The 16,392-nt window shown below is 38.0% G+C and overlaps 2 protein-coding genes across 3 annotated transcripts; one reads left to right on the plus strand and one right to left on the minus strand.

Annotated features, from left to right (window-relative positions):
* Positions 1-31: 31 nt before the first annotated feature.
* On the minus strand, positions 32-2,617 carry LOC145212710 (uncharacterized). Of its 2 annotated transcripts, none has more exons than XM_080080946.1 (7): positions 2,443-2,617; positions 1,540-1,744; positions 1,379-1,478; positions 1,062-1,240; positions 629-751; positions 507-549; positions 32-430 (listed from the first exon to the last, which is right to left on the minus strand). In XM_080080946.1, the coding sequence occupies exons 1-7, from the start codon at positions 2,589-2,591 to the stop codon at positions 243-245; spliced, it is 987 nt and encodes a 328-aa protein (XP_079937072.1). In that variant the 5' UTR covers positions 2,592-2,617; the 3' UTR covers positions 32-242. The 2 variants fall into 2 exon arrangements, with proteins under 2 accessions (XP_079937072.1, XP_079937073.1); XM_080080947.1 differs by having other exon boundaries at positions 1,540-1,741; positions 2,443-2,601.
* Positions 2,618-6,835: 4,218 nt separating this feature from the next.
* Positions 6,836-13,483, plus strand: LOC145214665 (broad substrate specificity ATP-binding cassette transporter ABCG2-like). Its single transcript, XM_080083242.1, has 15 exons — positions 6,836-7,510; positions 7,578-7,637; positions 7,859-7,976; positions 8,308-8,463; positions 8,913-9,070; positions 9,513-9,664; positions 10,031-10,153; positions 10,507-10,652; positions 11,094-11,192; positions 11,661-11,812; positions 11,883-11,972; positions 12,209-12,333; positions 12,410-12,654; positions 12,939-13,060; positions 13,220-13,483. The coding sequence occupies exons 1-15, from the start codon at positions 7,341-7,343 to the stop codon at positions 13,365-13,367; spliced, it is 2,064 nt and encodes a 687-aa protein (XP_079939368.1). The 5' UTR covers positions 6,836-7,340; the 3' UTR covers positions 13,368-13,483.
* The last annotated feature ends 2,909 nt before the right edge of the window (positions 13,484-16,392 follow it).

Raw genomic sequence — 16,392 nt, forward strand, 5'->3', positions numbered from 1 at the left:
CTACACAACTGAACAGCACACGAACAAAAGATTATGAAAATCCAACATACGCCATTTTCGTAAGAAGGCGGTATTAAAGGCGATTAACTGTCGTCCACACAAAAGCCACCGTCTTATGCAAAGTGTTAAGCCGTTGAATATAGATCGATTAAGTGCTGTGGCGTGCAAAATACGCTTACTAGCATGTTCGCACATCCATAGCAGTTCATAACTGGTTGTTGACGTGTTTGAGTAAAATAAGTTTAACCCTTAGCTTTGGAAGTTTTGGTAGACGTTGTCTTTTTTGTTGTTGCAGGTTTAGCTTTGGTAGCTGCTTTTCCCTTGGTGATTTTGGTCGGAGCTTTCTTCTTGGCTGTAGCTTTCTCGGTTCCATCTGTTGTGGCTTTAGCTTTTTTCTTTGGCTTTTCGTCGTTAGATGAGGTGGTTTTGGCTTAGTGAAGTATGAATTTAAATAAGTTTTGATTGCAAAGCACAATATTAAAAAACTTTTTTTCCATAAGCAATACCTGATTTTCCTTTTGAATCCTTAGCTTTTTTTGCAGTGACTTTCTAAAAGCAACAAAATAGCACATTTTTAAACACAGAGAAAATTACGTCAAAGCAATCGATCAATTGCCGAAAAACCTACCTTTTCACCTTCCCCTTCTTCATCTACTTTCTTCTTGACGGTGGGGCGCTTCTTAGTTACCTTGGTGACTGCAGGCGACATTGCCAGTGACTTTCGAGCCTTTTTAATTTTGTCCTGAGCAAGCTTGATTAAAAACAAAAAACACGGTTTTACTGCGACAAAAAAAACAATAAACAAAATTTTTTTCACCTAAGTCATTTGAAGAGCAATGTTTCTTGTTTGTATAGCCTACCATCCTTGTTTTTGCCCTTTCGGGCGTAGCCTACTCTCAAGTTGGTTACCATTGATTCATACTTAGGAAAGGCAACATTGCGATATGTGGCTTTGACAATAATTTGTCGAAAGGTTTGGATTAAAAGCTTTTTTCTTGGAATATTTGCTTTTTAGTCATAATTTTCTAACCAAACGTGCAAAATCCAAAGCTTTTGCTTACCCGCACAGAATAGGATTTATCCTTTAGGCTTGTTAGGTTACTGCCGTCTACTTTGGGGGATTTTGTTTTTGATGTCGTTTTTTTCTTAGCTTTTTGGGCTTTTGCCTTCAACGTAAGTTTTTTCGTTTTTTCCTGTTTCTTCACCCACTGCGGGTGTACTTTGAATCTTCCCTGCAAACCTGTAGTTGAACATAAACTTTATACCAACAGTTGTTTGCTGTATGCCATTAAGTAAAAACTGAATACAAATTTATCAAATCAAACGATAACTAATTTTTACACAAAAATTGATTTGTATCTTTTTTACTTTTGAATACCTATTGCTTCTTTGGCACCTTTTTTCGGTTTAGGTCGAATTAACATTCCACTTGCCAACCCTTTCTCCAGTTGAGTTCTCAAGTTTCGCTTCATTTTGGCCTACAACACAAAAATTTTAATATTACAAACATCACAAAAAATCTAATAGTCCTATACCCACGTCGTCATTGATAAAGTGGTTTGCCATAATATACATCTTGATGCTTCGAACGGTGGCACCCTTTTTGTCGGCGATACTCGTTATGGCGCTAGGGATCATTTGCACGTAAGGTGGATGTTTAGCTCCTGTTGTCTTTTTCTCCTGTACCTTGGTATTTGCTGTATTTTCCGTAGCCGAATTCTCTTCTTCGTCTTCGGCACTGCTGCTGTAAAGATAATACGTTTTAGCTCAAATAGTTCAAATAGTTGTACTTGTATTGGACAAGCTGATATAGGTCTACACCTTCCATAGGTCTACTAAAAATATTTAATTGGCTCTTTGGCTTATTTCGGCTGTTTGGAAATACGTTTTGGCGTAATGTACCGTTCTGGGCAAGTTTTTGTTTCCAAACTATTTTTTGCTAAGTCATAATGCCTACATTTTTTACGAGTGATCAATTACAACTGTATAGATCACCGTAACCACTTTTCCAACCAAATAGAGAACAATTGTCTACAAACGTTGTATGTTCTGTGCATCTGTTTGTTTCAACGGTGGTGTTAACTTTGTATAAACAACTTATGATTCGTTTCAAAACATCACTCAGGACCACGTCGTTTTGGTAGCCAGATCCGGCCGAATATATGGCTTCTTTCGAACCTTGTGGGGCGAAATCGGTACATTACGAAATCATGACACACTTTGGTCAATATGTGCAATACCTATCAGCGTCTGTTTATGGACGTAAACACATTTCCTGGCTTTTGAATAGGCTACCAAAGCCTGGTAGTTTATGTGTGAGCACAAAAACATTTACAATGTTCGAAAAAAAAATTAAACAAAAAAAATATTTAAAATTAGAGTACAGCTTCATAAAAGCGCAGATACGTTACTTTGTACCACCTGAAACTGTACAATAAATACCTTCCGTTGCTTTCAAATTGCAGGTAAATGGGTTTGTCGTCCCTCTCGTCATTATCTTCTTCAGATGCCTCATCTTCACTGGCATCAGATTTTGTAAAAGTATTATTCATATTCCTTATACGTTTGCACCTTCGAAATTTGAAATTCATTAATAAATGTAAACTTACAAGACTAAAGTTTAGAGTTGTTACAAGACTATAATCGTGGTACTTTATCAAATACAGCACCCTATACTGCAAACCTGCGCCTGATTAGTTCTGAAAAATGCGTTTTTCATTTGCTGTCCCGCTTCTGTTACAAACGGCGCTTTCAAAAAATGCCTGTAAACGTGACAAGACTAATTGCGACCTGCAGGGCGCTTTCTTGAACGGTTGCGTTCGAAAACAGTTTCGCTACATATTTATTTTTCTTTTAACGGTTGATCTGGAATTCATGCTTTATGTAAAAAAAATACAACTTTAAACACATAAATAATATTCACACACAATACCTAAATTCTTTAAACAACAAAAATGTGCTGTTAATTTAAGGTAATTATTTGCTTTATTATCAAGTTAATGCAAAATATATTTTATCGATGATTTGGGTGAGGGGTCTATAAACTGTGACCTCTAATAGTATTTTATCGTTTTACCAAAACGTATCGTACTTTTTCATTACTAAAATGTTTTACCAAAACGTATCGTACTGACATTCATTAGTTTGTCATATAAGGCATTACAGTTTGCAAAAACCCGGTGGTTAAGACATTCATTAAAAATCGTTACTCCTTACACCCACAACCACACGTAGGATTATTTGTCTCACAGAATTATAGCACATATAAATGATCCGAAGACAGTTGGTTATTTGTTACTTCACAGACAAGAGCTGCACCATCTAACTACGCCGTCCCGTCAAAATCGTTTCGTATGTCGCGACCCCTGATTTTAGTTTAGGGTAAGATAGTGGGTAACTAGAAGTGCCGTGTTAATTGGTTTCGGCCGCATTGCACCTGTGGCTAATCACATTACAAACAAAGGACATATCTTCGCCGAAAGCAAACACAAGTTTCGGAAACCATGCATTGGACCAAAACTATCAGTTCAACGTCCATTTACCATTACGCTGACAATCAATATCTTCATCATTGCACAGTGTTCTGTAGAGATGGAATTATCATTTAAAGCAAAAAAACGCAGGCCTGATGACGATTGGGGATGGAAAGCGGTTTCTTTTTCAAAGTACGGTAAACATTTTTTGGTGTTTTATTATTATTTATTTTTTTATTATTCACGCGGTTTGAACCTAGTGCACTCCCGGGTACGAATCTCCATCAGGTTTTTTATGTCTTGTGGGTTAAGCGCGTCGGACCATTCGGCCAAGTTCCTGCCCATTTTTTTTTTGGTGGTTGCATAACATTGTTTGCACTTTTAACGACACCTACCAACCGAGGCGTTATATAACACATAACCACATAGGGTCGAAGTACGACTCGTGTACGTGATAGTGCAAAATCAGTCAACTTATTTCAAGTAAAGAATCAGTTCAAGATGCATTACAAGTAAGTTTGTGCTTGTTAGATAGAATTGAGCTCTGCTGTCTGGTGTATGGGCTACAGCAATATAAAGCGGATAACCGAAACTGTTCAGTGATCTGTTTAATCGCAACTACCGATGGTAATGTTCGAAGAAAAGTGACAGCTTCTTTTGAGTTGCCTTTTGAATTAAAGAGAAAATACTTCCTAATTGTTGAACGCCAAATAAATAAGCTTATTTGTGTTTTTCAAACGCAATGGTGGAATTGGTTCGCATCGTGGAAATGGTTACAAAACGTGTTTATGGTAAATAGGTATGGTAAAATTTTCATCCAAAGCTTATGTTAGGGGGTAAGTTTTTCAGTGCGAATTAGGCAGAGACAAACAGAATCATTGCAAATTAGTGCAAATTAAGCAGAGACAAACAGAATCGCTAAATTGCCTTTGTATGGGCCACTCATTAACACCTATGCGACCTTTGGTACTAGACACCTTATTAGATTTTCGCCAGCTTGATTCAACATAGTTATAAGATACCAGATACCAGTTGTTTCATTCTCTACTGATGACAAATATTGACATTGATTAAACCCCCTACATCGCAAAAATTTTAATCAAACTTAGTTCGTATTTGCATAGTTTTTAAGTCCTTTTACATGAAAAAAACTCTTTTTACATGAAAGTATAAGTTCCACTGCACAGCTGACATAAATAATTGGACATCATAATCTATTTTATTTAAGATTTGAACAACAAGACGGTTTAAGCAGGCATCCCTTATGATGCGACTGACCAGTGTTTTTAAACGAATTAGAAACGAAATAAATATACATCACCCGTTTAATGAGCTTGTTACAGTTACGATTCCATTAGTTATCTTAGCTATACATTAGCTACTTCTAGTACAAAAATCTAAAGCTGCCGAACAGCTTCAAACTTTTAAAAGTTCAAAACTGGGGTCCGCGTTCCCAAAGTTAGGTCGCAAAACCATCAGCTTTGGGTTGCAAACAATTTAAACGTGTGCAAAAAACGGTTTGTAAAGTTTAAATAGGAATCGTGAAAGTCAATGACTCTTAACAATGTTTTTCTTGTTTGGTACATTGGATTAGTCGGTAGAGCTACTTACACCATAACTCACGTCAGTCGCACATTGAGCTAATTTTCGATAGGTGGCGCAGGTGCTGAATTAATTATTTAGCGGCTAAATAGGTGTAGGGTTGGGAAGTAGGTTTTTGAAAATTTTACATTAAGAACGAAATTTTAAATTTAGTTTTATTTAATTTTAAATGATAGTACCTAACCCCAATCCTAATAGCATTAAGCCTTAACCGTAGGCATATTTTGAAATATACCGTTTTCAATAGAATTTGTGCTCTTTGCGCCACCTATCGAAAATTAACTGTATGTGCGGGTAAAGTGGGTTAGGGCAGGGGTGTCAAACTCGTGGGGTTCGGGGGCCACATTGCAGTTTGGAAATTATGCCGAGGGCCGCATGTAATTTTTAATCTAGTTTTATACACTTAAACAACATTTTCGCTACGACGGCCGCATTGCAGATCCTAATTTCACCACCAGTCGCCTATTACCTGCTGGTTTTTGTTTTAAAAGTACAGAAATAGGTTTACATCATAATTATATAGATGCCATATATTGACGCCCCAAAAGCCCAGATTAATTTCCGACTGTGAAGATCAGTTTTAACTGTTTATGACGTCATAATCTATATTGTGACGTTTTTTCCATTGTTTGCACACAATAGGTCTACAAAAAGTCTGACGCACATGGCTCCTAAGCTGGTAATATTGTACTCTTTTCTGTAATATAAAATCTGTTTAGAGCAGTTTGAAAATCAAAATATTTGGCAAAGGAGTTTTGATTACATCACGGCCGCCAGCACATATATTTTAATGAACATGATCATTTTAATGAACATGTGGCCGTACGGCTGCAGGTTGTACGCCCTTGACTGAAACTTAACGCCTTGAGGAACGGTTTAATTATTATCGTTTCTGTTTATAACATATGAATTTTTATTTATAAATTTAATTTCTGTAAATGTCTGTTTAAATCATAGCTTTCACTATGAAAAGTAGAAAAAATATATTATAGTTAGATAAAAATCTGACAAAATTCTACAATTGTTGTTGAGTGTTCGTGGGCCGCATTGGGGGGCTTCGTGGGCCGCATGCGGCCCGCGGGCCGCGAGTTTGACACCCCTGGGTTAGGGTGTTAGTACCTTTTCCGGTTACGTATTGTTTGGTACATTAAAACAACTCCAATTGTTAAGATATATACATTAGATAATTTAATTTATTAAAAAAAATACTGACACGGAATGTGAATTCAGGCCCCAATGAAGGCCGTGTGTTTAAAAAACCCAAGCTCGAACCCGGCCCGACCTACAACTCTGGTGTAGCATAATCCTTTAAACTTCTAAATCAGCAGACAGCTAATACACATGATACGACAACATGTTGAAGTGTTTAATACTCAGTACAAATAACCAATTTTTCTGAATTTTTATTTACAATAAAGTTTGTTTTAGGCGCAGGGTATTCATAATTATCAATACAAAATTCGCCATACTTTTCTTATCGATTATTTTAGACCCGCTTTTCAGGTTTGACCCGGAGTTTTGTGTGTTATCGCGATTCGAACTTGCCTTCTTTGTGTGCCGCCTTGTGTTGGGCCCAGTTTTATATTTCTTAAATTTGATGTTCTTCAGATTATTGTCAGCTTTGCAGACGTAAGGTAATTTTCAAATAGCAGCAACAAATTTTTCAATATTTGTATTCATCTAAATATCTGCGCAGAAGACTCATTCAAACCAGGTATACATCTGTCTCGTATCAATTCGACATAAGTTTGGGAACCACTGCTAGAAAAAGCTTTGCAGGGTCCATTAAAGGCCAAATTACAAATCTGTATTGTTTATTCGCATGCAGTGTTTGTTGTTGTCAAACCACGCTCTCTAACTAGAATTTAACAGTCCGTAGATGTATCGCCACGAAACTCTGTCAGTGTTTAATTTGGGCTGAAATTAAGATTGCAACAACAGGTAATGTCGCAAAGTCGAGGTACATTCCAGTCATACGAGTTTCCTTTCAACTTTCGCTGGTTTTTGTGGGCTTTATCTCTGGAACTGAATGCTCCCAAATTATTAAGTGGTAATCATTTTACCTGGGCTACAGTAGACTTCATTTTGTTGCTTAGTTTGCTTCGTGTGGCGTGTTTTTATCGTATACGACTATGCGCTTTGCTTTTTTTTCCTTCGCGTTACCTGTGCAAACTTGGTTGTTACATTTGGCTGATCAATTCGCCTTGTGCTAAAAACGCCATGTTAGTCGGTTTTGTCAGTGCAAGCCTCAGATAAGCTTACAATATGTATGCTATGCAAAACAGGGTTTCGGGTTCGGACATGAACGGACAGTCATCATACAAGAATGGCATCAGTCTAAGCTTCCACAACATTCGATATGAAGTGCTTCAAAAACTGGACGATGTTCCTGTGTGCGGAAAAACCGGAATGAAAGAGATTCTGTGCGGTGTCAGGTAAAAACAGTCGGTAGTGTTATCTAATAAAACAGCCCAACATCTTAATCAAGGTATGTGTTTGCAGTGGTCTGCTACCACCAGGTCTGAATGCAATCATGGGACCTACAGGAAGCGGAAAAACTTCGTAAGTTAGTTTCAATTAACTAAGATTTCCATAAAATATGCGCTATCTAAACAGCTGTTCCCACCCTATTTTAAAAGTCTAAAGTAGGCCATATAGGTAACGCGAAACGTTGTTGATATATACACAGCACTTATGCTGCCTTCCTACACAGCTCACATTATTTGGGCCTTAGCATTTGTTAGTCTTGTGTGTCGGATACTATCTATGAATGTTGCATGCAGGTTGCTTGATGTTTTGGCCCAGAGGAAAGATCCCACAGGACTAAAAGCTGGATACGTTTTGTTAAATGGCGAGAAGACACCACGTGACTTTCGTTTAATGAGTGGATATGTTGTTCAGGTGCGTCATTTCGTCGAACCCTCTTTAATAAGGGCGCGCACAATGCTTTACTACATGGCTAAACATTAACTAAATCGCAAAATCTATCTGCCATTTAGGTTATGAAATGCGTGTTGGGGTTGTTTTAATATTCTTCAATACTTGGTCTGGTTCCGTCATTTGCCCCTGGCAGTTGAAAACATATGCGTGCCATTTATTGTTCGTTTTTGTTTAAAACTGAAAATTCACGTAAAATCTGCATTACAAATTGAGTTTAAAGTACCTATAACGCCACTCAAACTTCAAATAAGCAAAAAAACGAAACAAAAAACTTGCGTTACTGCTTCCATAGGACGATATCGTGATGGGGACTTTGACGGTGAAAGAGAATCTCGCCTTTTCAGCCAATTTGCGACTTCCACCTGAACAGTACAACGCCAAGCAACGACAGAAAAAGGTTGAAGATGTCGTGGAACAGCTGGGACTTCAGGCTTGTGCCGATACAATGGTATGAGAGTAACTCTTTAACTTGCAATGCATGGTCAGCCAACCGTATCTATTTTAACCATAGCGTGATTGCATAATATGGCTCACTTAGTTGCAAACACCTTGACATGGTGTTGGTTTCTCTCAAGGACAATGACAGTGCAACCGTTTTACTGGCGTTTATTGCACCTGTTTTGCAAGTTTCAACGACCTGTCTGCACTCAACCGTGACGTTGTTCTTCATGAATGTTTTAAACGCTCAACGGCGTGAAACTATTATCTGACACTAGTACCTTTATTTTGCTTAGACAACTGGTTTATGTGTTGATATGTCACTAATGCATTTCGTTATGTGTGGCACATCTCCGCAGTCCTCATAACCGTATTGCGCAACGAGCTATTAAATCTATTGTGCAACACGACTTTATGGGGCCAATTACATTTTACAACGCTTGGTACTTCAACTTTAAGGTGGGCAACGAGTTCATTCGCGGAGTGTCAGGTGGCGAAAGAAAACGAGTGAACGTTGGCATGGAGATGATTCTTGATCCTCCTGTATTGTTTCTTGATGAGCCAACCACGGGTCTTGATGCAAATACAGCGAACTCAATAGTGCTGTTGCTGTACAGGTAGCTTGTGATTTTGTGTGGAACTTCCTTATATTCTCAAGCTGCGAACGGGGCATTGGGTCATTTACAACCATATGTGAACAGTATCTATTGGCAGCTATAGAGTTTTGCCGCTACGCTTTGACTGCCTTTTTGGTCTGTTGCATGCTTTTAAAGCAGTAAAGGTGTGTGTGGTACGTGTTTTTACCTGGTTTCGTGTAAAAACGTTTTTAGATTTTGTTTTTAAAGGTGCTTAACCAAATTAACCTCGTCACCCTTCCGGTGACAAACGTTTCACAAAACATCTCGAAACTTCTTAAATTGCGTGAGCTCAAATTCCCTCGATCAACCGCGTAACCGTCAAGGTGTTGCCACTTTAAACAGCCGTCTGTCATCGTGCTAGCGACTTCCCAAGACGACCTGCCTCTTGTTTATATCGCATTTTATGCCTCACATGTTGCAGACTGGCCAGCGAAGGGCGAAACATCATTATGTCAATCCATCAGCCACGCTATTCTATTTTCTCGCTCTTCGATCGCCTTGTTATCCTCAACAAGGGTCAGATTGTATACCGAGGTCCTGCAAAGAAGGCGGTTGGATATTTCAGCGATATTGGTATGCGAAAATCGTGCTTGCTAAGTAAATCAATCAAATATGTCAAGTTGCATCATACTGTTAAGCACAATGCTTGTTAATAGTGTCGACTTACCTTAAAAAGTAACGCAAGACTGCCGACACGCACATATTAATACGCTTAGGCTAATCAAGCATGAAGAAAAAGGGGGCTTTCTGAATTCTATTCTCCACAAGTATTAGTGCATTTCTAGAATTTTCTAAAAGTATAAAATTGTAAAGTTTAAAACAAGCAACAGAACAACTGTCCAACTTGTGCTGTGAGCGTTATTGTTGATTTTTACGCCACAATATTTGACTAAGAATTATGTTAATCATTTGCAATCAGTACATACATCTTTTACAAAGGATACCCGTGCCCACAGTATCACAACCCGGCCGATTTCTTTCTGGACATTGTCGGCGGTGACGTCAACACATCGCGTCTGATTGGACGAATGAATCAGGTGTCCGAATCGTCAAACGAAGGAGGTGGGCAGTACTGCCTTAAAACTGGTTAAAAATTTGCCATATATACGTCAGCCAGACAGCTTGCTTGTTAAATGGTAATTTTTTCTATGCTTTGGAACAGCTAATTTGCAATATTTTAAATAAATACGTAGGCTACTCGTTAAAAACAAAACAAAATGGCAACGAAAAATGATAAAAAGGTGTCAACCAACACGCAAGACACAATTTTTGCCTTGGACACAAGTTGCTATAGAAGTCATTAGTCATGTGATGTCGAAATGTTTGGTTATAAAATAACTATAGGCCTACGTTGTGTGTCATTAAAAACGCCTATAGTTGATCACGGTTGTCAAGTTATACATGTGACGTTTTAGATGACACAAAGAGGCATGCGAGGGCAAATTCACGGGAAATTCAAATCGCAATGGACGAGGATCAGTTGGGGGAGAAAGATGACAGGCACTTGGCGGAAACATTTTCTAAATCACGATTCGGCCTTGAAGAAAACGACCAGCTAGCGGTTAGTTGCTTTTTAACGAGCATTTTAAAGCAGCTGGTTTTTTTCGTAAACTATGTTTTTTTTAATGCTGTAAATACAACCCATCACTGTCCGTCCACATCGAATCAAGTTAAACAGAATTTGAACACAATTTAGACATTTTTTTTCAAATTTACTTTGTAAAACCTGTTTTTTTGGCCTTGAAGTTTAATGGTGCGTAGGCGTCGCAGTATTTTTCTACTATAATTTCACACGATTTCAACCTGCTAAGGGCAGGTGTTTTAGCTTTTTCGGCAAAATTGTCTATTTTTACAGTTCACCTATTTTTTGACGCAAACAGGTAACGAAATCGCTGTAATTTGAATTCAGTTAAAAAGTTGTTTTTTGTCAAACTACGCAGTTAAGACCCCTATTATGCAGTTATTTGTGCACAATTGACGCATATTACGTTCTTCATGGCAGGAGCTTCAAAAACCGTACGAGCAATCACTTGGTACTTCATCGAGAATGCTCGACATGAGTTCCTACGATGCACAATACGCTACCGGATTTTTCCATCAGGTAATTTGCCATGTCTTAAGCTGCGACTTAGCAAGTGCGGCTACGACACATAAACCGACATCACATTTTCACGATTAGTGCTAAGTATTCTTGCTTGACATGTTGACCACAAACAATGCAGGTTATACCGCAATAAATACCGGCGTTATAGGCACAATAAACTGCGTATTTTGTTCGAAACTGCAAATCGTCCGTTGTCCAGTACGTTTTATGTAAGAACTAATTAAAGCAAAATAACGATACCCAGATCGGTATTTAGCTCAGCTGTAGCTGTATTATTGTTTCGTTTTGTCCTAAACCAATATTAAAATGACATTTTCATTGTCTCTAAACGCAACATCACTTCGATTCGTCACGTAATTGACTCAGTATGTAACTTGGCACAAAAAGCAGTGGCCTGCGTCAAAAAAATATTGTGTAAATGCACTGGCCACCTATCAATTAAATGATATATGCTTGCAATCGCAGGTCCAGGCTGTTGTTAAGAGAACTGGACTGAACATCATCAGACATCCAATGACGTCATTCGTGCAAATTATTATCATGCTCATATTTGCCCTTCTGATCGGTCTCATCTATTATCAGAGCGACACCTCGTTCAAAACCGGTTTGCAAAACAGGTTGGTACATTAAAATTAATAAAGTTGAGTGTTTGGTTTAAAACTCTGTGGCTACCGCCGTTCTTTGCAGAGCCGGAGTCTTCTTTTTTCTTATTACCACGCAAGTAATGTCAAACTTGTCAGCATTAGAGATCTTCATCAGAAACCGTTCGCACTTCATGTAAGTTTTCTTCATTAATATTGGCTTAATGTTTGCCTTTAGAAAATCAAGGAATTGTTTACAATAAATAAACATTTGTGTAATCACCACACTCGATTGTTGAGTGCCTTACTCTTACTAAAATCTTTAAACGTTAAACAAATAAAAGACATTCACCACCACTTTTTAACTGCTTCTGCATTGTTGTTTAAATACCTTGGTAGTTTAAACAAAATTTTCTTGTGTTTTATATTTAGACATGAGTCAGCCAGTGGTTACTATCGGGTCTCGGTCTATTTCATCGCTCAGGTGTTTGCAGACCTTGTTCCCAATCGTTTTGTGCCAAATTTGTTCTTTACAGTCGTTATATACTTTATGGTCGGTAAGTAGTACTATATTCCAATTGATGCACACAAAAATATTTATTAGGATGCAATTAAGTACTTCTTCGTTGTCAGGTTTCCAACTGGATGTAGGAAAATACTTTTTCTTTCTGTTGACAATTTTTCTGACTGCTGTTTGTGCATCAACGATGGCGTTTTGCGTCAGTGCTTCCGTGCGAATTTTCGCAATAGCAAACGTGGTTGTCTCGCTTCCCTACATTTTGATGATGTTGTTCGGTGGCTTTCTGGTCAACATTGGGACACTTCTCGACTGGTTGGAGTGGATCAAATATATCAGCATTTTTCGCTACGGCATTAACGTAATTACAAATGTGCTTTTCATGTAAGATTTGTTTACTGTAACCGGAAACATTAACACTGGAAATAGGCTATAAGCCATACCTTTTTACAAAGGATATTGAAGTCAAATTGTGTACTTGTAGCCATCACATGTAACTATTGTTTTTTTACGCAACATTATTGTTGCACAACGATAACTGCCACCTGAACAAACTACCTTACTACAGTCAAATTTTGCCAACACATTATATTGTGAAGTTTTACGTCCACATAAAGTAAATTTACATTTGTGTCAACATTTTAGGCACTTACTGTAAACGAAATGTCGGGGTTGGTGTTCATTGACAATTCATCGTATCCCGGATTTGAGCCAGATTCCAGTAATCCCTGTCTGAGCAAGATAACCAATCTTCCAATACCCAATTGGTAAGAATTGTAAAAACCTTTTTTAAGGCTTATGTGCCCGAACACTTAAAGGGTGACTGGAAAAAATGGGGACTTATCCTCATGACTGACTAAGTTTCAGTATGCCGACCTATACATTGAATTTGTTTTTGTGTTAAAACTTGTTACATTTTTTCGCAGCACGACTGGTGAGGCGTACATGGAAGTACAAGGCATACCATATGGTGTTTGGGGTTTATGGCAGAATATCCTGGCTTTGGGATGCATGTCTATTTTCTTTTTGTTCCTGTCTTATGTTCAGCTCCGACGGGTCAATAAGTTCAAATGAACAAAAGATTCGACGGTTGTTGATGTACATACATAAATATGTTTTCCGAATTATTGCATGCCAAATTTACCCTTTCTTGTGACTAAAAAAATAAACAATATATATATATCTATGTATTCAGAATCATCTACACTTTTTGGTCTACAAGCGTCTTGTAGTTTCTTTTGCCTGCAAGATGATCAGTAACGGAGCATCGTAGCTGTAAGAGAAGACTACAGCGATTGTTTACAAGACACAACCAACATAAAACTACGAACACAGCCACCCTTTTCAAAAATTGGTTATCCTGCAAAATGTCCGATTATTAACATTAGCGCAGTACACTACTAGGAATTGCGACACACCTTCAAAACTAACTCAAAAAATAGTTCCTATCCATGTGTAGTTGCTTATTTAAATACCTGTACTGTTTACGCCACTTATTGGTATTTAGCGAACTTTGTCTGATGTGAGTTATGATGTTTGCCGGCTACGACACTTCACAGTTTGTTGCCGTATACAGATTCTTGCGCTCGAGGGTACAGCAGCACGACAAACACGAAGGTAAAAGCGACTTTTTCAAGGGGCATGAATTCATTTTTACCCTCTACCTAATCAGCAAACACGACTTTGCAAGATAGCGGATTAAGCACGAAATTCATTCAAACCACCTGGTTGGGGCGGCTTGGAGCGTAAAGCGGATTCAATCTGTGTTGTCGGCAAAAAAAACGAGACTAGCGGATTGACGAAACGGATTCGAATCCGTTTTAAGTGTCCATGTAAACAGGGCCAGTCTGTTGTACTTCAAAACATAGCAAATAACAAAGCGCCTGCGCGCGCTCATCACAATGCATACACTTGGGTGCACAACCTTTTCGCTGTGACAATCGCATTGCAGGTCGATATTTCGACGACCGCCATGTGTATTCTTATATACATTACACATGCACAAAAATACCATCTAATGGCGCCTGAAAAGCCCAGATTAATTTTTAAGTTAATCAAAAGATTGAGCTGAGCAATCTGGTAATAAAATCAGTCTTAATTGTTCACGACTCTACCATCTATATTCTATATTGTGACACAAGTGATGCCGTTTTTTCCGCATTCTTTGCCCATAATAGGCGTACAAAAGTGTGGCCATTGGTGCTACTGGACTGGTAATTTATTATTATTATTATTATTATTATTTAGTGTACATAAACACAACCACAATAACCCGTTTTTGCGGGCGCAGGTTGTGCACCCCTCTGTATACAGTATGAGTATACTATACCCGGTTGACTGCCGTAGTACAGCAATCCAGCGGTTCACAACCTTTCTGGTGCCCTGACCCCTTTTGATAACAACTGCCAAGTTGCGTTGACCCACAGGATAAAATTAGTAGGCTCAAAATTAAGTGAATTGATTTTTTTTCAACAGTAAGGTGGTTTATGAGTTTATTTTTTGGGGGGCTAGTGGTCCTTGGCCTAAAACAAGTTGGGAACCATGTCTTAGCTGACCCCAGGCAAATTGCGACCCACAGGTTGGGAACCGCTGTGGCAGGCTTTCATGCACTGTCTTGCCGCATTTTCCGCAACAATGATTTTTAATAGGTGGCGCAAAAAACACAAGTCCTATTGAAAACGTTATATCTCTAAAAATACTCAAGGTTAGGGTATTAGTATTTAAATTCAATAAAACTAGCAATGGAGCTTAGTTTCTAATGTATAAATTTCAAAAACCTACACCCTACCAACCCTATACCCCTCTTTCAGGGCTGTCAGATTAGAAGAATTCGGTAACGGTTTGCCTCACTTTCATTCACTATTAATTTTCTTTAGTTCTGTTTACAATAAAATATGTTACATTAATGTTACCTACTTAACATCAATGCAACTAAACCGTAATCAATACCACTACACCGTAGCGTTCACTAAATCGCAATATTTTTACTTTTTGTTGTTGTATTTTTGTTTATTGTACGCTCTAGTTCAGGCGTCACCAGCCCTATGCCCGCGGATACCCGACTCCCGTTGGCTTATTTCCAGTCACCCGCGGGACTGGTTCTAATAAAGCAACACGTTTATCTAACCATACGTTATTAGCAAATATTGAACAAGCGTTTCGTTTAATAACGGATGGCGCATTTAACAAGACTTATGTTTTACCAGTGTAAAGTTATGTAGTTGAAACGTAAAGTACCTTTGTATTGATGCTACTATTTTTTTGGTAAAACGCTTCTGGGTTGCAACGCAGAAGTTTTGCTCTTTTTTCTTACGCACAATCAACTTTGTAAAAAACAATAAACGAAACAGAAAAAAAGTTTGTCGAACTCCTGTTTTCAAGTCAAATCATGGTTGATCACACAGAATGCATTCTCAATATTTAAACATTACAAAAGAAGTTTTTTGAAAGATACGGCAAAATAGTTCGTACTTCTACATCACAATATATATCCACATAACATTCATAAGATGAGTAATTTCTGTGCATAAAATTGACCTACACGTTGGCGTAATCTATTTGCGGTTTAAAGAAGTGCATGTTTCATTATACTTAAAGGAGTGCCACTCACAATCACTTGGTGCAGGCCAGGATAAACCTGGTCACCGCATCACTGCCGGCTTGCAAAATATCTTTCTGTAGGCAAACTCTCGCACTTTAACATTTGTGTGTCACAAACTACACATGTGACCCATTGCTTTTTGATGCCAAAAATGTTAAGGGATGAACAACGAGGTATATGGGGTAAGCTATGAATGTTATTAAAACCAGCTTATCAGAAATCTTACGTTTAAAATATATTTTTTATTAATAGAGATTTAAAGCCATCCACTATAGGTTTAAAATATTGTCACAGAATATCCTGACTTACATTAATGATTCGCTACCGCCTTAAAATGCCAATTATGTACATTTTTCTGTTTTTGTACAGAAAGAATTAGAAAATAACATGCCAGGTATTGTTACTTCCCTAAAACCTTGCAGCACCCCAGAATGTAAAGGTGGTTGTGAAACTTTGTTCAAACTTGTTGGTAAACGGTTTTGTTGCCTTGGGTTTTTT

The sequence above is a fragment of the Phallusia mammillata genome, chromosome 2, assembly GCF_965637545.1.
Source record: "Phallusia mammillata chromosome 2, kaPhaMamm4.hap1.1, whole genome shotgun sequence".
Classification (NCBI taxonomy): domain Eukaryota; kingdom Metazoa; phylum Chordata; class Ascidiacea; order Phlebobranchia; family Ascidiidae; genus Phallusia; species Phallusia mammillata.

Coding starts and splice junctions, on each gene's coding strand:
- LOC145214665 (XM_080083242.1), top strand. CDS start 7,341: ATGTATGCTATGCAAAACAGGGTTTCGGGTTCGGACATGAACGGACAG. Junction 11,813..11,882: donor AAAACCGGTTTGCAAAACAG/GTTGGTACATTA, acceptor CGTTCTTTGCAG/AGCCGGAGTCTTCTTTTTTC. Junction 13,061..13,219: donor AATCTTCCAATACCCAATTG/GTAAGAATTGTA, acceptor ATTTTTTCGCAG/CACGACTGGTGAGGCGTACA.
- LOC145212710 (XM_080080946.1), bottom strand. CDS start 2,591: ATGAATTTCAAATTTCGAAGGTGCAAACGTATAAGGAATATGAATAAT. Junction 550..628: donor AAGAAGGGGAAGGTGAAAAG/GTAGGTTTTTCG, acceptor TGTTGCTTTTAG/AAAGTCACTGCAAAAAAAGC. Junction 431..506: donor GGATTCAAAAGGAAAATCAG/GTATTGCTTATG, acceptor TACTTCACTAAG/CCAAAACCACCTCATCTAAC.